At 35.5% G+C, this 25,451-nt stretch overlaps 1 protein-coding gene across 1 annotated transcript in view; it reads right to left on the bottom strand.

Annotated features, from left to right (window-relative positions):
• Positions 1–340: 340 nt before the first annotated feature.
• TNFAIP8 (TNF alpha induced protein 8) overlaps positions 341–25,451 on the bottom strand; it is a 61,387-nt gene continuing 36,276 nt past the window's right edge. Inside the window, exon 2 of the mRNA XM_044661993.1 lies at positions 341–2,010. Coding sequence (XP_044517928.1) covers positions 1,445–2,010 — 566 coding nt within the window. The 3' untranslated portion in view covers positions 341–1,444. The remainder of the gene's footprint in view (positions 2,011–25,451) is intronic.

Genomic DNA, 25,451 nt, shown 5'->3' with positions numbered 1-25,451 from the left:
CTTCATATGTAAAAACAGAAACAAAGAAGCAAAGAAAGAAAAGAAGGAAGAAAGGAAGAAGTGAAAATGAAGAAAACAAGGCATGTACTCCATGTTTGATGGTTCTTCAAACTCTATTCTGTATGATGCTATTTTGATTTCAACACTGCAAGAATGTGGGCAGAATGTAGGGAATCAGGATTAGCAGCATTAACTCCATGCACAAAATAGCAAATCACAGAATACTTTCTGTTGCTGATGGTGGGAGTGGAATCAGTTTCTCTCTAAAACTCCATTTAAAAAATGAATGGAAACTTTTACTTCCAAGGAAATGTACAGAAATAAGACATACACACATGGCTGTAAGTGCAAATGTTCTTTGGTTTAATCATCAAAATATCCAACAAAAAAATAAACAACTTTGGTAATTAAATAAAAAAGTGACATTCTATGTATTCACAACAAAACCTCTCAAATATCTGAAATCCATTCATTTTGATCTATTTGCTTTTTGGGAAGTTCTTTTTTTTCTTTTTTTTTTTTAAACTACACTTGCTTTTGATGGTCCCATACCAAGAGTCCTATACCAATATCATACCATTCCAGATTGTCATTCTTTTTTCTCTTAGTTTTGAAATTTGTCTTGCCCACATTTAACATAAACATACTTTCAAAACAAAATCAAGGTTATACTCATTAAGTGCACTAACAAACACTCAAAGTAAACATGGCCCCATTACATTTTGGGAAACATAGATATCACCATCAGTACTAAATGGGCACACACGTTATTCATCTTTTCACATATTTTATTATACTATGAATTCTTTTAAATATAATTTCCTGTTCCTCAAAGGGTAAAACTTTATCTCTAAGGGTATGAAAATCAAAGTAAAATTTCCATGGCAATTGATTTGGCTTGAAGTGGATTTTAACACTATTGAGGAAAACTTTGCAAAAGCATCAAGAATAGAAGTAGAAAACTCAAATTGTTTCTAAAGTAGCATTGGCATCAAAAGGAAGATTTTTTTTCTTTTGTTTTGAGCAAACACACCTCAAGAAGGAAAATAAGTAAAAAAATATATAACTTTATACATGTTAGATGTAATGGGTGTACCATCATCACAAAGAGTTTCCTTAAAAAAGTTCTTTCCAGGGGCTATAAATACATTTATATTATTTAACATAATTTTCATGACATGTTAAACATTTGGTAGCTTTTAATCAGATATTTTGGCAATATTCTCCTCATCAAATAAAAATCAAGGCCTACATATAGCAATCTGATGTGATGTTTAATCTTGATTGATTTGGCAAAGTCTTTTTGAAGTATCTATAATCTCAAAAAAAAAAAAAAAACCACAACAAAAAACAACCCTAGGTTTCTATTTTTATTTTCCTTCATAAATCAGCAGTGCTCCATTTACAAGAAATGCATCAGCAGTCAAAATTTTAATCCAGGTTTTCATATGTTCCCTTCATCCAGCATTTTGTTGATACCTTCACAGAGTTTTTGCAAGTGAGGCTTATAGGTTCCAAAAGGATTGTACAAGGCAGCCAAAAATTCACAATCTGAAAAGTGGTCAAAAACATTGTTAACCCGTCCATGGGATTTGGCAGTTAGATGACGCTGAATGATCTGATGAAGCAGCTCTCTACATTCATTTAAGAGTCTGGATAATACATTCCGGTCAAAGGTAAAATCAACCTGATAGAAACTGACCACGGTCATTGCAAGTTGATGAACTTTCTTCTTGAACTTCTCCATTAATGCTAGTTCATCTTGATTAAATTGATTATTCCTGTACAGGATGGCCAGCTTGATGACAGTTTTGATTAGATTCTTGATGATCTTCTCAGCTTCCTTCTTGTTGTGAGTGTATTCCTTTGTTACTCTATAGAGTTCATCTAAAACATCACTGCTTGTATCATCAATCAAGGTTGTTGCTATAGATTTGGATACCATTTTCCCAAGGATCTTCTTTTGGACCTGCACAGCCAGGTTTTTTGAATTAAAGACATCTGTAGCCACTAAAAAAAATGAGGAGAAGAGAGAAAGGAAAAAAAGTTAGTAAATATGAAGGGAGAAAGTCTGTTAAAAAACATATGTTAAAAATTGATTCCTCAATGTTTTTTCCTCATTATCTAGGGTGGCCTTCCTTTCCACAGTCATTGACATCTATTAAAAAGCAAGGTGATGGAAATATACTCAGCTTAAACTTCTTAGTCTAGCATTTAAGGACCTTTATCATTTAACCTAAACAACTCTTTAGGCCAGGCCAGGGGTTCCTAAACTTTTTTATTTTCAACAGACTTTGATAATCTGGTGGATCTTTGGGACCCTTAATTGGAAAAGTATTTTTAAATGCATAGAGTAAAGCACAAAGAATTACAAAGGGAACCAACTGAAAGACACTTATCAAAAAAATGTTTAAGTCCACCTGAATTTAAGCACCCCTTTAATAATAACATAATGAATATTAGTAATGGAAAATAACCTAGTCAAACTGGGCCAATCACTACTTCATCCTTTTGTTTCTGCTATTCTTTCCACTTGATATACCTTCTTTTATTCATTTCCTTGTCAAAAGTCTATTATATTTTTCAAGGTTCAGCCCAAATGCCACCTCCACAAAATTAAACATGATCTTGGCAACCAGAAGGAACCTCTTTTTCCTCTAAATTTCCACAGAGCTTTCTTTGTACCTCTATGACATTTAGCATATTCAGTTCATGCACACATCCTAATTTTCCTAATAGACTGCCAGCTCATTGAGGAAAGAAATGGTATCTCATTTATATTTTTTATTTCCCCCATACACTAAGCACTTATATTTGTCAGTTTAATTTAATTTTAATCCTAAGAACTCTAAGCTATGTAAAAAAAATCACGGCTAATCACAATTGTAATAAAAGGTAAAACAAATATATAGGCACCATTGATTAGTTATAGATGTCACTTTATAACTCCCGATTCTTATGATAGTAAGAATGTATGGCCATTAAGTATAGTTGTAGTCAATGTAGATAATAATACTATTCATTCTGCTTTTTCAGTTTGCATTATTTCATACAGGTTTTTCTGGTGTTTTTTGTTTTTGTTTTTACATTTCATTATTATGTCAATATAAAACTCAACTGCATAGATTTACCACTCTTACTCCCCAACTGGTTATTTACAATCTTTCATTATATAGCACATTTGTCTTTTTATTTATGTATTTATTTTTTTAAAACCTGTACCTTCCATCTTAGAGTCAATAATGTGTATTGGTTCCAAGGAAGAAGAGTGGTAAGGGTTAAGCAATGGAAATTGACTTGCCCAGGGTCACACAACTAGGAAGTGTCTCAAGCCAGATTTGGACTGACTCTCTAGGCCTCTCAACCCACTGAGCCATCTAGCTGCCCCCAACATTTATCTTTTAAACAAATCTATCTCATACTATCCCATTTTTTTTCTGAAAGAAAATTAAACAAATCATGCGGGCAATGGCAGGAACAAACCATCATTTCCACTGCAGTCCTATTTATTAGTGTTTCCTCTGCCTCCAGCCAGTTATGTCACAGATCATATTAATGGAATCAACTGCTACTACAGCAGAGTATTGCAATGCAGAAGCAAAGAGTGAATGCATTCATTCAATTAATAAGCATTTATTTAAGCACAGTCCATAGAAGTCAAGAGAAATAGGAGAGTACTACTAGGCTTATACTATGTTCTGCGAGAGGATGTTCTTCAAAAAACATTGACTAATATCCAAAAGTTTGGATGTCTTAACTAGAGATAAAACAGAAGGTATGGGAGGAAAAGAAATATTATATGGATAGCTCCTTGGATCTGTGTATAGTATTCCTGGGTGAAAACTGAATGATATTTCCTTTAAGGTAAGAGTAGCCAACCTGGATTCTAGATCTGGATCTGCTATTAGTTAACAGCATGACTTCAGGGAATTTTCCCATATCTGGGAAATTCATTTTTTCATCTGTCAAATGAAGGAATTTGACTAAATCTCACAAGGCCCCACCTAGCTCTAAAATGTGATGGTTCCTACAAAATAAAATTTACAACTAAGCTCATCTATTTTGAATGGTACACACAATCATTTCTGGCTACATAATAAACCCTTTATTTTTAGCTTCTATTTCTTTTCATTATTAGTGTCTATAATTGATGTCAAAAATTGTTTTCTTTTAATACCATGAAATCATCATCACCACTACCTTTACTCCCCACTAGAAGATCCCCTTTGTTCCTGCCCTTTATCTATCACCTCTTGTCCTAAGACATGAGACATATATATGTGAATATATATATATATATATATATATTTATATACACATACACACACACACACAATATAGTCATGTATAGTGTGGTATATAGTCCAGTAAAAATTGGACTTGCATTTGAATACCATGCATCTATAGGGAACTGCTTCATCTATACAATGAGATAATACACTTGTATTATTTACTGCTGTCAAACAGAATATAATAGTTTATAAACATAAAAATGAAGGTCTTTTTTTTCCCTTGTAAAGCACTGGTTCCTTTCAAATATGCCTTAACTCACTTTAAGGGCTACTCACTGCTTTTAAGTTAGATACCCTGGTTGCTAGAGGATATAAGGTACAAGAAAACTCTAGGCTGTAAATGGCCTGCATGGAGGAGAAAACATGTTCTCCATGCTATAAATTGGAAATGAAGAAGTAGCATAAATGAAAGCTGGCAAATTGCTTATATGTTAGGGAAGATAGTAATGAAAATGGGCTCTGCATCCTAGGAATCTAGAAATCTTGGAACAAAAGGATAAAAGGAATTGAAGAGAATGGCCTGACCTAGGTACCCTATTGTGTCCTCTTAATTTCCATAAAACTACCTGCATCAATGTACTCTGCAGGTTCCGGGTTAAGACGGCGGCAGAGTAAAGAGCAGCTGCTTGATCTCTCCTAACTGAGGCATATAGGACTCCTCAGGGGGACATAAAAACAAATCCAGATGAACAAAGGGACCCCATAACAGGGCGCAGCATTGAAGGTACGTGGAATCGGGGCATTTCCACTCTATAAAGGGGTGAAACAGCTCACACTGGAGTGCGAGCTGAGCAACCCCCTCACCCACCCCCCACACCACTTACAGTGCCAAGGCCAGTGCATAGGAGTTGAAGCAGGTTTGGGGCACCCATTAAGTCACTGGCAACTCCAGGGCCTGTTCCTGAGAGCAGCAAGACTTAGGACCCCAAGAGGCTAAAGAACATGCGTGGACTTTGAACACAGACTGTGAGTGCAGGCGCGGGTAAAGGCATTGCTGTAGACACGGACAAGGATCTTGAGGGCAGGCTTGGACCTCTAGTTGGGACCCTGTGCAGACGGGAGCACAGCTGTGGAAGCAGTGCCCTGAGACTGTTGAGGGAGCCTCGGGCAGAGGGGCAAGCGGGGGGACCAGCAGGAGGCTCGACCCCGAGAACAATAAGACCTGAGACATTGGGAGCCTAGAGAGCGCAGACAGACCCTGAGTGTGAGGATAAAGCTGAGAAGGCGCAGGTCTAACAATGGCAAGCCAAAATCGGGAACCCCAGAAGAAAAAGATCATCAAAAAGAAATCTGTAACACTCAACAACTTTTACACAGAGAAAATCCAGACAACAGAGCAAACAGCAGAGGAGAACAAACAAGTAATCATATCCAAAACTTCGCAAATTAATGAAAACTGGTCAAAAGCTATTGAAGAGTTCAAATCTGAGATGATGACAAAGATGGAAGAGATCTGGCAAGAAAATAACAGTTTAAAAGGCAGAATTTTGCAATTGGAAAGTGAGGCTCAGAAATCAAATGAACTGATAAGCAAAGTGAACACCAGAAATGACCAGATTGAAAAGAAAAACCAAAAAGATTATAGCCGAAAATCAAAAGATTATAACCGAAAACCAGTTCCCTAAAGGCTAGAATTGAGCAATTAGAAGCTAATGATCTCTCAAGACAGCAAGAACAAATAAAACAAAATTAAAAGACTGATAAAATAGAAGGAAACATGAAATATCTCAATGAGAAAGTGACAGACCAAGAAAACAGGTCTAGAAGAGACAATCTGAGAATCACTGGTATTCCTGAAAAAGCAGAAATTAATAGAAATTTGGACTCCATACTAAAAGAAACTATTCAGCAAAATTGCCCTGAAGTTCTACAAGAGGGCAATATAGACATTGAAAGGATCCATAGATCACCCTTTACACTAGACCCACAAAAGACAACACCCAGGAATATAATAGCCAAATTCAAGAGCTTCCAAGTAAAAGAAAAATTCTTACAAGAAGCCAGAAAGAGACAATTCAAATATCAAGGAGCACCAATCAGGGTCACAAAGGATATGACAGCCTCCATACTACAAGACCACAAGGCTTGGAATATGATATTCAGGAAGGCAAGAGAACTGGGTTTACAATCAAGGATCACCTACCCATCAAAACTGACTATATACTTCCAGGGGAAAGTTTGGGCATTCAATAAGATAGGAGATTTCCAAGTATTTGCACAGAAAAGACCACGACTAAATGGAAAGTTTGATATCCAACCACAAAAATCAAGAGAAACATGAAAAGGTAAATAAGAAACAGAGGGGAATGAGAAAACTCATATTTTTAAAATTTGCCCCTTTAAGGGCTTCAATAAGATCTAATTATCTGTATTCCTGTGTGGAGAAATGGTATGTATAATTCTCTGTAGTGAACTCTATTCACTATTATAATATTCACTATTATAGTAATCAGAAGAATAATACATAGGGAGAGGTTGGAATACTAAATGGTCTAAGATGATATGGGGGGTGGGGTGGGAAAGAGAGGGGTGAATAGTAGGAGACACCAAGAGAAACTTGAATGAATAAGAAAAATAGGATATTCTATTACACACAAAGAGGGCATGGGAAGGGGAGGGAATGAATACTATTATAAGAAGGAGAGGAAGAGAGCATTAAGAGGTAATATTTAAACCTTACTCTCAGAGTAATTAACACTGAGAGGGAAGAGTAGCTTTATCCATTGGGATATAAAACTCTATCTAACTCTACTGAGAAAGCCAGAAGGGATAAACCAAGGGGAACAGGGGACTGGGGAGGTCAAAAAAGGGAGAGGAGAAAAAGGGGGAGGGAATTCATTAGGCCTTTAAAAATAAAAAGAGGGGAATAATAAAGGAGGGGGCAGAAAGGGAAGTTAATCAAGGGAGGTGATAAGGGTTACCGGCTTAAAGCAAACCACTGGTTTAAAAGGAAAGATTATAGGGGCAGCTGGGTAGCTCAGTGGATTGAGAGCCAGGCCTAGAGACGGGAGGTCCTAGGTTCAAATCCGGCCTCAGACACTTCCCAGCTGTGTGACCCTGGGCAACTCACTTGACCCCATTGCCTACCCTTACCACTCTTCCACCTATGTCAATACACAGAAGTTAAGGGTTTAAAAAAAAAGAAAAAAAGGAAAAAAAAAGGAAAGAGTATAAGAAGAAGGGGTAGAATTAGGAGAGGATACCAAAATGTCAGCGAATGCACAACTGATATTTATAACTCTGAATGTGAATGGGATGAACTCGCTCATAAAACGGAAACAAATAGCAGAGTGGATTAGAAACCAAAATCTTACTGTATGTTGTCTACAAGAAACACATATGAGGCAGGTGGACACACACAAGTTTAAGGTCAAGGGCTTGAGCAAAATCTTTTGGGCGTCAAATGAGAAAAAGAAGGCAGGAGTGGTGATTATGATTTCTAACAAAGCCAAAGTAAAAATATATATGATTAAAAAAGACAGGGAAGGTCATTACATCCTGATTAAAGGCAGTATAGACAATGAGGAAGTAACAGTGCTCAATATGTATGCACCAAGAAGCATAGTATCCAAATTCATAAAGGAGAAACTGGCAGAGCTCAAGAAGGAAATAGATAGTAAAACCATACTAGTGGGAGATCTAAATATTCCTCTTTCATATCTAGGTAAATCAAACCAAAAAATAAATAAGAAAGAGGTAAGAGGTGAATGAAGCCCTAGAAAAATTAGATTTAATTGATATGTGGAGAAAAATAAATAGGGACAAAAAGGAATACACCTTCTTTTCAGCTGCACATTCACAAAGAATGACCATGTAATAGGGCATAGAAACATTGCAAACAAATGCAAAAGAGCAGAAATAATAAATGTAACCTTCTCAGATTATAATGCAATAAAAATAATAATTGGTAAGGGCACCTGGACAGGCAAATCAAAAACTAATTGGAAATTAAATAATATGATTCTCCAAAACCAGCTAGTCAAAGAAGAAATCATAGAAACAATCAACAATTTAATTGAAGAGAATGACAATGGATGAGACATCCTACCGAACTCTGTGGGATGCAGCCAAGGCAGTACTCAGGGGGAAATTTATATCCTTGAGTGCATATATTAACAAATTAGGGAGGGCAGAGATTAATTGGGCATGCAACTTAAAAAACTTAATTAAAAATCCCCAGATGAAAACTAAATTAGAAATACTAAAAAACAAGGGAGAAATCAATAAAATCAAAAGGAAAAGAACTATTGAATTAATAAATAAGACTAGAAGCTGGTATTTTGAAAAAACAGATAAAATAGACAAAGTACTGGTCAATCTAATTTAAAAAAGGAAAGAAGAAAACCCAGTTGACAGTATCAAAGATGAAAAGGGAGACGTCACCTCTAAGGAAGGGGAAATTAAGGCAATCATTAAAAACTATTTTGCCCAATTATATGGCAATAAATATAACAATCTAGGAGATATGGATGAATATTTACAAAAATATAAATTGCTTAGATTAACAGCAGAAGAAATAGAATACCTAAATAATCCCATATCAGAAAAAGAAATTGAACAAGCCATCAAAGAACTCCCTAAGAAAACATCGCCAAGGGTTGATGGATTCACAAGTGAATTCTATCAGACACTCAAAGAGCAACTAATCCCAGTACTATACAAATTATTTGATATAATAAGCAAAGAAGGAGTCCTACCAAATTCCTTTTATGACAAAAATATGGTACTGATTCCAAAGCCAGGGAGATCAAAAACAGAGAAAGAAAACTACAGACCAATCTCCCTAATGAACATAGATGCAAAATTCTTAAATAGAATACTAGCAAAGAGACTACAGCAAGTGAACAAGAGGATCATCCACCATGATCTGGTGGGATTTATACCAGGAATGCAAGGATGGTTCAACATTAGGAAAACCATCCACATAATTGACCATGTCAACAATCTAACAAACAAAAACCACATGATTATCTCAATAGATGCTGAAAAAGCCTTTGACAAAATACAGCATCCATTCCTATTGAAAACCCTGGAAAGTATAGGAATAGAAGGACCTTTCCTAAAAATAATAAACAGTATATACCTAAAACTATCATCAAGCATCATATGCAATGGTGGATAAATTAGAAGCCTTCCCAATAAGATCAGGAGTGAAACAAGGATGCCCATTATCACCTCTATTATTCAACATAGTACTAGAAACACTAGAAGTAGCAATTAGAGAAGAAAAAGAAATTGAAGGTATCAAAATAGGCAAGGAGGAGACTAAGCTATCACTCTTTGCAGATGATATGATGGTCTACTTAAAAAATCCTAGAGAATCAACTAAGAAGCTTGTAGAAATAATCAACAACTTTAGCAAAGTTGCAGGATACAAAATAAATGCACATAAATCATCAGCATTTCTATACATTTCCAACACATCACAGCAGCAAGAGGTAGAAAGAGAAACACCATTTAAAATCACCCTAGACAATATAAAATACTTAGGAATCTATCTACCAAAACAAACACAGGAATTATATGAATATAACTACAAAACACTTTCCAAACAAATAAAACTAGATCTAAACAATTGGAAAAACATTGATTGCTCATGGGTAGGACGAGCTAACATAATAAAAATCACCATTCTATCCAAATTAATTTACCTATTTAGTGCCATACCTATCAAGCTACCAAAAAACTTCTTTACTGAATTAGGAAAAACTATAACAAATTTCATTTGGAATAACAAAAGATCAAGAATATCAAGGAAAATAATGGAAAAAAATGTGAAGGAAGAGGGCCTAGCAGTACCAGATATTAAACTATACTATAAAGCAGCAGTCATCAAAACAATATGGTACTGGCTAAGAGACAGAAGGGAGGATCAGTGGAATAGACTTGGGGTAAATGACATCAGCAAGACAGTGTATAATAAACCTAAAGAGCCCAACTTTTGGGACATGAATCCACTATTTCACAAAAACTGCTGGGAAATTTGGAAAAGAATATAGGAAAGATTAGGTTTAGATCAACATCTCATACCCTACACCAAGATAAATTCAGAATGGGTGAATGACTTGAATATAAAGAGGGAAACCATAAATAAGTTAATTGAACACAGACTAGTATACCTGTCACATCTATGGGAAAGGGAAATTTTTAAAACCAAGCAAGAGTTAAAAAAAATTACAAAATGTAAATTAAATGGTTTTGATTATATTACACTAAAAAGCTTTTTGTAATGATTGCTTGGGCATACTTTTCTACAAAAACAGTTTAGCTCCTAACTACCATGGCTAATTCTCCCTGTCAAAAAATGGTTGGTTCTCTTCTCTGCTACTAGGGGATCACACTTTTAAAAGCTTCTTCCTTCCTTGAACTTGTACTGCTTCTCTGTGTCTGTCTCTGCTCCTTGTTGGATACTGTGGTTTTTCCTGTTGTTGAAAAGCTCTGCTTCTTGTCATGGATATGGCGGAAAAGGGAAAGTCTCCTTCATCTTAAACTGCCCTTGAGTAGAAATACTACGAATACACTCCACACAGATATCTTCCTCTGGACCACCTTCTAGAATTGCCCTGTGGGACTGATAGGTTAATTTTTTTAAGTCTCTTTAAAAGGACATGAAAAATCTTTACCTAGTCAATGAATGTCATCTGCCCCTCTATCAGGAGGACCATCTTCACACTTCATAAAGGGAGAGCATGATTGTATCTGACCCTAATGTCTACAAATCTTCTTATTTTGTTACTGATTGAATTATTATTGACTGAAATCCTTTTAATGAAAGACCTTTCATTCCAAAATTCAGAGCTAAATTACTTAAAAACCACAAATACTGGGCGGGGCTACCCATTGCCACCAAGAAGCACAAGACTCTTGTGCTTTAAAAATGGTAGAGGAAAATGAAGCAGGCTCCAAAGAGAGGAAGAAGGACTGACTGACTGCCCAGAAGGGGAAACCACCACAAAAAAAGGGAAGCTACAGACAGGAAGATGCATTTTTTTTGAAGACCTAACTAATTTGCTCTGAGTTACCCTGTTTTTTTAATCCATGTATAAGAGATCAATAGTCAAAATGACTGGAAAGTCCTTCTATCAAATACTTACACAAAGTCTTAAAAAAGTCACCTTTTAATGGAGCAAGAGAATAGTGAGCCCTTGAAAAACTCACTTGTAGGGTATTTTAATATAAATATCTTCTTTCATGAAGTGAAACAGCAAAGGAAGAAATTGAATTTTAAAAAATTAAGAAAGAAAGTGAAAGAGAGTTATGAACAACAGTTTCATGTGGTTCTAAAAAAGAAATTTGCCAGAAAGTCTAAGAGCACCAGGGTGAGCTGGGCTGGGCTGGAGTTGAATTCTTCTATTGAAGTGATTGTGTTCCTCTAAATGACCCATGAAAAGAAAAAGCTTTTCAAAGGATATAGGGTTACTTAAGAATAAAAGCTAAAACCAAAGTCTCTCAGCAATGGACACAACTATATGAAAGCACAGAAGACAGGTAAAGGTGTAATAAGAGCTTCATTTATAATTCCCATGCAAGTCTTTCTTTTTCACATCTTAATCATGTGGTCAATTTTTAAAATTGTCTGTATCTAAACTTTCTATGCTACATTAAAATGAGATTTAGTTATTCCCTAGTTCTTTTTCCTAAAGGCATTTTCATTGGGTTAGAAAATGATTGAATGTTACACCATGAAACTGAAACAAAAAACAAACCAAGGAAAATAGAGAAAATATCCCCATCTGTAAACAACAAAAAGACCCAAGACTCAAAAAACAAAACAGAATGCAACTTTGTAATTCCAATACTACCACCTCTCCCATACTTATAACTATATGATAGATTTCACAAAACTGAATGCCCCAGCATCCTATTTTTTCCAACCCTTTTTTGAGATCATCATTTTGCTTAGAAGTCATAGGAAAGGTTTCTTTGAAGGTGCCTAATATGGCTCCATTCAGATTCCTGAATACTTGGATATTATCAATCAAGGATTTCAGTTTGCCATAAGAAATGTTTCTTGTTTCAAGTAAGGACTGGTATATTGAGCTCAAATTTTCAACTCAGATTCTCTTTGATTATCTGATTCTCTCATAGCTCCATGGGTGCTTTTATTCTATCAAAAATAGGATATCCTAGATCTGAGTTGGCAAACCTCTGGCATGCTGGACAGGGCTGCTCCCTTACCCCTCTCCATGTGTGCCTGAGGACATTTCTCACATGACCTGCCTCGCTGCCCAGTAGGAGCACTTCCTCCCTCCCCTATCTGGGGTAAGGTGGAGGGCTCACATACGGCATGAGGGTTGCAGTTTGGACTCTTGGTATCTAAAAGGTTTGCCATCACTGTCCTAGATAATACTTTAGGGTACTGCTCTGGGCTCCCAGAGATCTTCAGGAGCAGAAATTATCCAATGATAATATGAGAATATGTGTTTTGTTCCTAATGTAAATGTCTGAAGGTGAGTCAGGATTAATCTAACAACATGTACAAAAGGCTCATGATACTAAAAAAAAAAGTTAATCATGAATATGGCTTAAGAATCTTAATGCAAAATCACGTTAATATAAGTTAGTTTTAAAACAAGGAAATGAGGAAATCCGAGCTTAAATATCCCACAACTTGCTTGTTTCACTTAATTAGACTATACCATACTTTAAAAAGCTGAACTACTATTTTTATATAAAACTATGTTTCCTAAACTCAAATTCAATGGGGAATAAAATTCCAAATTTGCTACATTGTAAGAGTGCATCGTAATTTTTGCTGATAAGGGGAAAATGCTAGGTCTATTTCTTAACCACACATACAGTCTGTTGAGGCTGAATAGGTACAGAGAACCCTTGAAACCAGCTATTCTTTATGTTTTAAGTTAAAGTTTCAAGCCCTCCTTTCTCTCCCCAGAGCATCCTAATCAATCAATTAATCACCAAGTTTTTTAGGTCTTACTAAGTGCTAGGCACTGTGCAGTGATTCAAAGATGAGTGAAACAGTCCCTTCCCTTCAAGGAGCTTCATTTTTAGGTTTAATGATTTGCCCAAGGAACAAGATCATTTCCAAGTTTAGATGCATGATCTTTCCTGGCCCTCAGTTTCCTCCTTTATAAAATGAAAAGATTGGATCAGATGGCCTTTAAGGTTTGGAGTAGAAAAACAGATGAATGAATGCTGCCACCAGTCCTTTCCCTATTATAATATAAACTACTTGAGGGCAGGAACAGTGTCTTTATTATACTACATTATTGTCATTATAAATATTTAATTGCCAACAAAGGTTTTCTTTCTTAGAAGAGATGTATCTCCTCACATTACTTCATGTAGTTGCTTACAACTCAAATCAGTTCTTTAAAATGTCTTCTTTCTTACCTTCACCTTTCAAAAAAAATGTAGTTTTATCATATGGGGACAGGAATAGTGGTAGATACCTTATACCTTAAGTATATACCTTAGATCTTTATAGCCAAGAAAACACAAATGAAAAATAATTTGAAACAGACTTTTATCTATATAAAAAAAGTAATTCATAAAGCTACAAATTAAAGATTGAGTTAAAATTATAGGGTTTTAAAAAAAAAACAAACCCATAATACTTTGTGCTCTAACTCTTCAAGTTTCTGTTTTTAATCAATAAATAATCAAGATGTCCAGTTTAAAAATATGCTATTCTAGATTTACTACAGTGTCTTTCAGATGGAAAGCTAGTAAAGGACATAAAATCATAAGGGGAATTGGCTCCTGATGATTCCTTCTCCCTCCTTTCTTCTAAGAACAGACTTTTCAATACAGCTTTTTTAAACTACTTTTCTAATCAGGCCTAATTTTTCCATTTAACCACAGATATCAGAGCTTTACACTACTTTATGGAGAACCAGTTTTACTTCCTTTAAGAGAAAGCTTAAAAGGAAACTACAATTCTGGCCAACCAACATTATTCAGTTACCATTTACTGGTAAAGGGTTTGAACAACTAAGAAAAAAAAGTTGCTTTTTAAAAAGTTTTCATTTCACTTTAATACCAGGGAAATTTCAAGTATCAATCTAACTGCCCATCTTCACTTTATTTGTATGTGTGTATACCGTGTATTCTCTTTTACATAAAGATGTTGCTACTAAGCCATTAGCAGGATGATAGAGCTTTCAAATTGATTTTACATTGGTTATATTGTGTTTCTACTCAGGAAAGACCAATGCAGGGGACAGTTGTGATTTGCTTGACCAGGGCAAATGTGACCTTTAGTGTCAAGGCGTAGCACTTTTCTCTTGTGTAAATGAACTGATTTACCCGGGGATAAAAATCCCACTTCTTTTACTTTGTGTTTTGAATAAGTTACATATCCCAGGGATAGCCATACATGTGTATTCTCTTTTATTTGTAGTTACTTCTGCACTCCAAAATGAAAAGAGACACAAGACACATATTTTCCCCAGGGGAAAATCTTTGCATAATATATGACCACCAGGCTTGGAAAACAAGTATTTCTTCCACTTAGCTATGAATATTTCTCTTCCCTTTAAATATATTTCATACCTTGAATTCCTTCTCAAATTAATCTTATCCCTATAGCTGATTCTTAAGTATGCTTCTGAAAATAATTAGTTGTGAAAATTGTGCAACTGTTAACAAGATAATGCTATATATATTTTAAAGAAAGTATGGTGAAATAAAAGTTCTTCAGTTGGAAAGAAAAAACACATACATCTATCCTGCTCTAAAGCTTGCTCAATTTTCTTAAGCAATACAGTTATGAAACAAAAGCTATGTTCCCAGGAAAGGAATAAGGTGTGCACATACAGTGGTCTCCAGAGGACAAATTCTGGAGAGGTCAGATCAGTGCTTTACACATTAAAAGGAAATACAACTGTGTATTTTACTAAAAAACAATAACAACAACCACCACCAAAACTTCATGTCAATGCTTAGCATATAAAAACTCAAATTTTGAAAATTTAACATGTTTAATAAAATAATACTATACTATATCATGGAAATAGGCCTGGGGTGTTATTATAAGTATAATGATATCTAGACTTGGGAAAAGGTTACCATGAAGCAAATTTCTGTTAAGGGGAACTAATTTTACTACTAATTTCTATTTCTAATTTAGGAGATGCACTCTAGTAAGGAAAAAAATTGATCCCTAGATAAGACAAATAATATTTTAGAACATATCTACTCCTTAAACATTGGACTTGGGGTCCTTTTAAATATTCCATTTAGAGATCTGAGTTTGAATCTCAGCTCTGTCACTTTTTGCATGCATGACCTTGGACCTGAGACATTCTGGGTTGTATTAAATGATTTTTAAGTTTATCGATTCTGACATCCCACTGATATACTTAAAGGTAAAATAACAATTAATCATTCACTTAGCCATAAGATGTATTGCCACTGTAATTTTGAAAGGATAATTGCTAGATTCCAGGGCCTTTGGCAGTTAAGGTCTTGGTATACAGCATTGAAAATGTTAATAAGAAAATGACCTGGAAAACATGTACAGCTCATTATATTTCTGGGGTACAACTTTTTATTTTTTTTAATTGAAAATTTTATTTAATTGATTTAGAATATTTTCAATGGTTATGTGATTCATGTTCTTTCCCTCCCCTTCTTCCTCCCCATGCTACCCTCCCCCTCCCCCCGTAGCCAATGAGTAATTCCACTGGGTTTTACATGTGTCACTGATTAAGACCTATTTCCATATTATTAATATTTGCATTAGGGTGATCACTTAGAGTCTACATTCCCCATTGACCCATGAGATCAAGCAGTTGTTTTTCTTCTGTGTTTCTACTTTTTGAGACTGAAATGGCAGAATGGAATTCCAGCTGCAAGAGAGGGGGTCAGGTCACAGCTCAGAACTCTGAGAGAGCGGGCAGTTAAAGGCAGTTGGATCCTGGGTTTGGGAGTAAGCAGGTCTCTCGGTTTGCTGGGTCCTAAGTCCTGGTTGCTCTTGAGGGGCTAGAGCAGGGGTCAGCAACATATGGCTCTTTCTGCAGGAGCCTTAAAGTCAATTTTTTTTTCAGGTGCTGTTACAGGAGCGTGCACTGTGAGCACTGTACGGCTCTCACAAAATTACATTTAAAAAAATGTGGCATTTATGGCTCTCAGAGCCAAAAAGGTTGCTGACCCCTGGGCTAGAGGCTTGAATCTGAAAAAAGCCATTTTAGTTCCTAGCTGCCAAACTGCTTTACCTTGATTTGACCTTCAATCAACATCACAGTTATCTCTATTTAGTTTTTTTGATATAGAAGAAGATTATTTATAGGTTTAGAGAGCTAACTAGCAAATCAAGTTACCTTTCCCCTTTGGGGGGGAGGGGCTGCTTGGACATAACAGTTTTAGGGCTTCCCAGACCTTATCTATCCGTATTTGATATCCCTTCCTTCCCTTCCCCACATATCATTAAGTCTTTAATCATTTGGGAGCAGTGCCTGGTTATAGGGAGATACAACTTCCTCAAGCTGAGTTCCTTCTGCCTTGTAGCCCAAAGTAAGACCCTTCCTCTGTGCCTTAAAGCTTCAAAAACATCAAGCTTCTCCTATTTAATCCTGTGGGGAAATAGTTTAGAGAAGGTTATCATCTTTAGGAGTTTGGCCTTACCTAGTTTCCTGACTGAGCCCAGAAGATAATAGATTAACCTCCATATTGTAACTGATTTTCTAACTGCTTGGTGGGGGATGAGGGGGAAGTAAAGGAGCACTCAGCAAGACAGTGCCCCTCTCCCTTTCAGTCTAGCCTGTTAGTGGGTGTGTGTGTATCCTCTCCATAAACCAAAAGATTAGTAAGACTTGATTGCCACAACCCGGCTGTGTGACCCTGGGCAGGACACTTGACCCCCATTGCCCACCCTTACCAATCTTCCACCTATGAGACAATACACCAAAGTACAAGGGTTTAAAAAAAAAAAAAAAAAAGACTTGATTGCCACAGACCCCTGGCATGTTACAGCTTCCCAAAAATAACAACTTCCACAGTTCTTTCTCTGGATGTGGATAGCATTCTTTCTCATAAGTCCCTCAGAATTGTCCTGGATCATTGCATTGCTGCTAGTAGAGAAGTCCATTACATTCTGTTGTACCACAGTGTATCCATCTCTGTGTATAATGTTCTCCTGGTTCTGCTCCTTTCGCTCTGCATCAATTCCTGGAGGTCGTTCTAGTTCACATAGAATTCCTCCAGTTCATTATTCCTTTGAGCACAATAGTATTCTATCATCAACAGATACCACAATTTGTTCAGCCATTCCCCAATCAGAGGGCATCCCCTCATTTTCCAATTTTTTGCCACTACACAGAGTGCAGCTATAAATATTTTTGTACAAGTCTTTTTCCTTATTATCTCTTTGAGGTATAACCCCAGCAATGGTATGGCTGGATCAAAAGGCAGACAGTCTTTTAAAGCCCTTTGGGCATAGTTCCAAATTGCCAGCCAGAATGGCTGGATCAATTCACAACTCCACCAGCAATGCATTAAATGTCCCAATTTTGCCACATCCCCTTCAACAAAGGAAAGTACTTTGCTGTCAATTTAGACAATCTTCTAGGTGTGAGGTGATACCTCAGAGTTGTTTTGATTTCCATTTCTCTAATTATAAGAGATTTAGAACATTTTTTCATGTGCTTATTGATAGTTTTGATTTCTTCATCCAAAATGCCTATTCATGTCCCTTGCCCATTTATCAGTTAGGGAATGGCTTGATTTTCTTTTTAAAGATCATAGGAAGGTCTGGAAAACTTAGTTACCTGGCACCAAGATGTCTTCAAATCTCTGCTGCCATCTAAATACAAACCCACATCTTTCTCCTTGCATTTTAAATACATACATATGTGCACACGTGTGCGTGTGTAAAAAGCCGTTGCTCAGTGTAATATAATAAATAAGAAAATTAAGAGGCAAAGATTCCCCATTCTGTTATGATTCATCAATTTGTCTGCAGAAAGGAGTGTTCTGGGTTGGAAGTGTTTATAAAAGACCATTCATTTCATATAAAAACAATAAAGCCTAATAGAAGTGACAAGAAACAGCAAAGACAAAACAGAATAAAAGTAAACAGGAGATGAAGGAAGAATTCAGAAGATGGTATGGCAAAAATTTGAAGTGTCAAGGGTGGCAGTAACCAGTGGGGATTATATTAACAAGTGGACAACAAGCTATAGGCAATAGTGACCAAATAAGAGATAAAAGACAGAAATGCTTTGTACTCTGGTAGGACAAACAATTATTCTAATTTCCATACCCAAACTCTTAGGGTATCAATATGTCACACAAGGGCCCCCAGACTTCCACAGTTGAGCAGCCTGGATTGAATTTAAGGTATGTATTTAGCCATTGCCAAGCTGAACCATATAGCCCATGTCTTGTGAAATTTACACCTATATTTATAGCTACACCTATAACACTATATGATAAATTAAAAAGTCAGGGAAGTATGTACTAAGTTGTACAAAGATGATCTTTTTTAAAGTTAAAAATTTAAAGGCTGTGTAAATATTTCTCTTTTTAGAATTTATCTGAGCTAGAATGAGACTCATCCCCAAGGGTATTAAATGCTTTCTATTGTTCCAAAAACTCTATTGTGCAAAACATTGAATTGTAACCTCATTTACTCATATCCTTTTCTAACTTTTATCTACACACTCAACTTCAGGATATCCATTAAAAAACTACATAAAACAAGATCACTTAAGAAAAAGATAGAAAAATGGTTTTTAAAAAATTAAAAAAAAAAAAACATGTTATTTCATGGAGAGATGCTTCCTTATATGCTAGTGTTAGGACTTGAACTCTGGTCTCCCTTACTTCAGAGGCCAGTTCTAATCTATACTCAGGATTTTAACTTTTTCATTACCTCCTCATTTTGCAGCTCTACAATCTAGTTTTGGTCCCATCATTCTACTGAAACTGTCCTTGCAATTCTGTATTTTTTAGTTGTTATTCCCTTGACCTTCTACAAGCAGGGGTGTCAGAATCAGATATAAAAGAATCCCTGTTGGCCACATATTGACTTAGAAAACCATTCTTTTTCATTGTATTTTTATTTATTTTGTTAAATATTGCCCAATTATATTTTAATCTGGTTCAGTCTACACTTTAGGATGCTATGGGATACCTATCTGGCACCTTTGTTTTAGATAATTCTGTAAGACCATCTAAGTTGCAGAGAAAGTGCTGACTTTCTTTGGTAGTCATAACTTTCTTATCAGCATGTTCTCTAAACAAATGAAACCACAAGTCTAGCTTCTATTCACATCTCAGTGTAAAGAAATTACAAGAGCTTTGGGGATTTATTGTGTTTTTACTGAACTATTTTAATTACTATTTTCATATTTATTATTAAAATATATTTACTATAAACAACACATTTTATTTTATTTATACTTTATTACTATTTAAAATTATATTTTCATATTTATTATTAAAATATTACCATTTTAATGAACTATTAATCATTTTGATTAGCTTTTCATTGAGTCTCTGGATTTTTCTAAGTAAACTATTATGTCTTTACTGATATTTATGCTTTTAATCTCTAGAACTATGAAAGGAAAGTGTGGATTATTGGATAATATTGAACCTTGAGTCAGGAAAAACTGAGTTCAAAAATTAATTCTCACACTTTTGTTAGCTTTGTGACCATGGGCAAAATACTCAATTTCTCTGAGCCTCAGTTTTCTATTCCATAGAATACAGACAATAATACCCATAGAGCCTACCTCAAATGGCTGTTTAAAGCTTAAGAGATAATATATGAAGGGCTTTGCAAAACAAAAAGTGTTATTCAACTATAAAGGAACATTATTATTATGTTAAATAAAAATAAAGAGAAGGTACATCCTTCCTTTACCACTATTATCTTTTAGGAAAGTCCCCAGGGTTTCTTCATTGCCAATACTATTAGAACTTGATTTTTAGATATCTACTTTTGGTTGTATTTAAGAAGGAAACTTTTGTGTCTATATTTTTTAGGGTTTTTGTTTTTTTTTTTTTACATAAATGAGTGCTTTATTTTATCCAAGCCCTTTTCTTTGTTTATTGATACAATCCTGTAAATTTTGTTTTTTTGTATATTGGACATCCTATAAAATTTGTCCATCATTATATACATCTGTGACATTACAATGGGCCAATTAGTTTGGCTCAGAGTTTAAAAGGAGGAATAGTGGGGCAGCTAGGTAGCTCAGTGGAGTGAGAGTCAGGCCTAGAGACGGGAGGTCCTAGGTTCAAACCCGGCCTCAGCCACTACCCAGCTGTGTGAACCTGGGCAAGTCACTTGACCCCCATTGCCCACCCTTACCACTCTTCCACCTATGAGACAATACACTGAAGTTAAGGGTCTAAAAAAAAAAAAAGAAAGAAGAAAAGGAGGAATAGTACAGTTGGATTTGCAATTACAGATCATTGTAAGGCTCTTTTGTAGATTGATTATACCATGAAAGAAAAATAGAATGTTCTATAATATAAAAATTTTTGTAATTAGAATCATGTTCTAAATGGCAGCGAGACATGGCATAGAACTGTTTTTGAAAAACTAAAATTTGAGTATCTTAATGAGAGAAATGAAGAGGTATTCAGCTTGTATGGAGCAGACTGCAACACATACCAATAAAGAGTTCCAAAGAATAGGAATAAAAGATGTCAAGGAATTACATGAAAAGAAAAGATGTTAGGATGGACACGTGGCAAGAACAAGGGATGACAGATGGGTAGACAGAATGCCACATTGGTGGTAAACAATGTCAGGAGCAATCAAGGAAAGTTTCTGGCATATTGAGTACAACCTCTGTGTCCACAGAATGGACATTGAAGGGGAAAGGAAGAGATATATTGGATGAGCAGGCATGGATGACTTGCAATCTGTAACACTAGAGGGAACTTCTGAATCAATGAAATTACAAACTCATGAGTATAATTACTTATACTAATTATTTTTATGAGGTTGAACCAGCCTTGCACATCCTTGGTTAAAATATAACTTGTCTATATGAGATAATTTTTTTTGATATTGCAATCTCTTTGCTAAAACTTTATTTTAAAATGTTCATCGATATTATTTAATGAAATTAGTCTATATTTGTCTGCTTTATCACTTCTTGAATTGGGCCAGGACTCTATTAATTAATAAGAGTTTGGTAAAATGACTGAGTTAAGAAGAATAACTTTTGTAGCTTCTGCATTAATTGCTTATTAAACATTCAACTCACTTATTTGTCTCCAGGATAACATAATCTCTTTGAGGTCAGGGATTGTTATGATTCTTGTTATTAAATCCCTAGTGCCAGCACAGAATTGGGCACATAGTAGGTGAATAATAAGTGTTTTCTGAGTTGAACTTTAATCCATTTTACAGCATGGGTTTAGGCTCCTTTCCTAAGACCATAACAAAGGGAAAAAATGAATTATTATAAGGGCACAGTATTGGGATTGAATAATATTTTTCACCCAAGGGATACATTTTAGCCAAGGATTCATAATTTCATTTTCCCACTTCACTGATCCCCATCATACAGAAACAGGTTGAATATTTGGAGACAATCTGAAGATTATTCTTTTCAAGCCATAGGCTGTATAAAGAATTAAAATATACTGATTGTGAAAGTTCTTAGATACATTCAAGTTCTACATAGATTCCTCATCATGGCATGGAAGTGTTTAAAGTGTTAAAAGCATTTAAAGATGATGTCAGTGGAGTGCAAGATAAAAAAGCTCTGATCTGTGCCGTCAGAGGGAATACCAACACCAAAGTAGAATGCTTCACATGGAATATAATTCAAATGATTGACAATGAATTACCCAGTCATTTCATTAAGTTATGTTGTAAAGTTCCTAAAAATGTATATTTTTAATACTTCCTCAAGACATTGAATAGGAGCCCTCAGGAAGGTATCTTAAAGAACTATATTAATCATACAGACACTTTCCAAGAGCACACACCATTTAGATATTAATGTAAATTAACTTTATGGAAATATGAATAATAGTACTTTCTACTGAATGAAACTTCTAATGAGTGAAACTTACTAAAAATTTGATGTTTAATTAGAAGAACTTGATTCCAACTCTGGCTTCTCTGAAAAATAACTGTGACATGTCACAACCTCTCTATATCTCAAGCTTTCTTCATCAATAAAATAAGAGGATTGATTAGGAAAACTCAACTTCTATGAACTCATGAAACTAGGCAGTGAAGGAGTTGCTTATCTATGTCTATTGGTGAAGCACTAATATTGACAAAAAAAAAAAACCCCTACAGATATTGTGTTTGAAAAGCACCTGAGAAAATAATCTAAAGTTAGCCTTTTTTCAGAAAGCATCATTTTAACAAACACTTTGGATCAAAAAAACATTCATTTTAGCATTAGCTTTTTTATTTGCCTGAAATTAAATGAGAAACCCATTCTATAGTTATACAAGGTTGACATCTGAAAAATTAATCTACTTAGCTCAGATTTAATGATATACTCTAAAAAGTTTTAGTTTTTTCTTCAAGAGTAGATAATTAAACAAGGTTTCATTTATTTATATTCTTGGGGCTATGAATCTCTATGTTGATTCATATATGATCCAATTTTCCAGTGGTGAACGCACAGGAAAATTCTCTAAACAGTTTCTATGATTTCCTTGGATCTTGATGAATATTCATATTCACATGCTGTTTGGAAGGCTAGATATCAATCTGAGCCTAATATTCCTAATATAACATCTGGATATTGTGTGTGAATGAGCTTCTACACATTTGTCATTACTTCAGTGGACAATCTTTTAGGCATCACCTGATCACTCAGTGTCATGGACAACTGGAATCAAGATCAAGTGCTGAAATGGAGAATTGTTATTTCAAAAGCCAAAATTCCTTGGACAGCTGCAAAATTTATCAGACATCTGAAAAGAAGTCTAAATGACAATGATCTGCTGGGTTCAGGAGCAGTAACTTTCAAAATAAGAAAGGGTGGAACAATTCCTAAGACATAAGAATAAAAGCTGAAGTTTCAGATTTGCCTGGATAGCATTCCCAAGAACACCTTAGGCTAATGGGATCATAGATTTAGAGTCAAAAGGGACCTCAGAGATTAGTAATACAACCTCTTAATTCTATAGATAAGGAAAGTGAAGCCCATAAAGGATAAGTAACTTGACTGAGGTCTCATTTATACCAACTGCACTATACAGCTTTCCAGAGTTGTCATATTTAGTGGAAGTAGGAAATAAACTTAACTCTAAGGCTCATACAATAGTATTCTGGGAAAATAATGATAAAAACATTACTCTGAAATACCCCACCCTAAAAAACTATTTAAAAAAGACAAAAGCATTATGTTCCTTGAAAGAAGAATATATTGCTGCAGAGTAAAGTAAAATAAAGACTCCTTAAAATAAATGCAAGTCCCTCCATGATTCTGACTCCTTCCTAACTATTTCACACTACTTTACTTCATGGATATTATGCTTTATCCAAACTGTGCTTCTAGCCATTCTCTAATTTTAGACTACACTGTCTGGTATCTGTGCATTTATACACATCAACTTCTATTCCTAGAATGTTTTCCATCCAGATCTCTTAATGATGAAATTCTCTTCTTTGCTAGGCCAGCACAGATATTAACTCCAGACAGACTTCTTATTTCTGTTGCTGAAAATGATCTCACCCTCCTCTAATTTATTATAGTACTTTATAAGGAATTTTCCTTCATGCTTACCATAGTCTGCTTTATATCTGCTAGTTGCATATATTTTTTAAAAAATCTTAATGAATGTTATATTCATAATCTGGGAAGTGATGGATACCACCTTGAATGACAGGGAAGGCAGTTGGAAGACACAGAATGTTCCCAGGTGCCGTGAGCCAGAGGCTAACGTCAGTTGGCCCCATGGTATAAATACCACTGACAGCCACTTGGAGGAGGTCTCTCTGGGCTCTGGAGGTCTCTGGACAGGAGTCTCTGGACTGGGAAATCTCTGAGTGGGTGGTGAAGGGAGGCAGGAAGGTCTATGAAAAAGAGGGTAGGAAGAATCTGAATCTATTTCCTGAAAGACTGTGAGAGCTAGTGCATCACCAACACTGGTAGTGAGAAAGCTGAGAGAATAAGATTACCAACACAGCTGCATCAATAGTCTTCCCTATTCTCTGGCTTGGCTGTGGCCAGGCTGGGCCAGAGGTAGTGGAGAGAGTAAATCTCCAGGTTCCACCTGATTAATAGCCTCCAGTCCTGATTGTCAACTAGTTTATAAATAAAGGATTGAAGGGTCTCCAATCCCCAGTCCTTGTCCTGTTTATCCTTTCCCTGATTATAAAGACAGTTCAACAAGTATCTTCCTGAGTGGTCCTTATATCATGACCCTTGGGGAGGGAGTCAAATGCAGTCAGATACCAAACGTCATCCAAGGCAAATCAACAGCCCAATAATAATCTATCCAACCCCAGGTTGGACCTGGAAAGGTTACTCATCTATCTAACCTCTCGAGGGTCCTTCTTGGGCAGCTATTAGAGAGAAAGGGGTACATCAACATCAGTGCACATCTATAGCTCCATAGGACTACTTTTGTTTATAACATGAACTCTTATGAGATTCATTATTATCCCTATTCAGATGAGTTCCAGATTGATATATTCAGTCCTTATCTGTCTTCTGGGCTCTAATGCTGCATCACCAATTGTGTTTCATAGGCATTTCAAACAGTATGTCCAAAACAGGACTCATCATCTTTCCCTCTAAACTCTCTCTTATGAACTTCCCTATTTCTGATGAAGACACCAGTGATTTTGCAACTTCAGTATTATTCCTGATTCTTCACTCTCCATCACCCCACATATCCAAAGCAGTATCCAAATATGTTCATTTCTACCACTAGGAACATCTTTTTTCATCTCTTTCTCCCTATATATATTCATATCTCCAGCCCTCCCTTACTTTCAGTAGGATTATAAAATAGCCTCCAAATAGCCAATATTCTGCCTCAATCTATCCCCTTTCCAACCTATCTCCCAAACAGCTGCCAAAGTGATTTTTTAAAAAAGGCAAGTTTAACCATAATTGCTCTTCTATCAATAACCACCCTAATGCTTTTAGGATCAAATATAAACTTTTTTACATTGGCCTTTTAAAGGAAACTGGCCCCAGATCCAACCTTTCTTATAGTGTCTTTATTCCATACTCAGTAGCCTATTGCAAAACT

The sequence above is a fragment of the Gracilinanus agilis genome, chromosome 1 (genome assembly GCF_016433145.1).
Source record: "Gracilinanus agilis isolate LMUSP501 chromosome 1, AgileGrace, whole genome shotgun sequence".
NCBI lineage: Eukaryota > Metazoa > Chordata > Mammalia > Didelphimorphia > Didelphidae > Gracilinanus > Gracilinanus agilis.
This window is presented reverse-complemented; position numbering and strand designations above follow the sequence as displayed.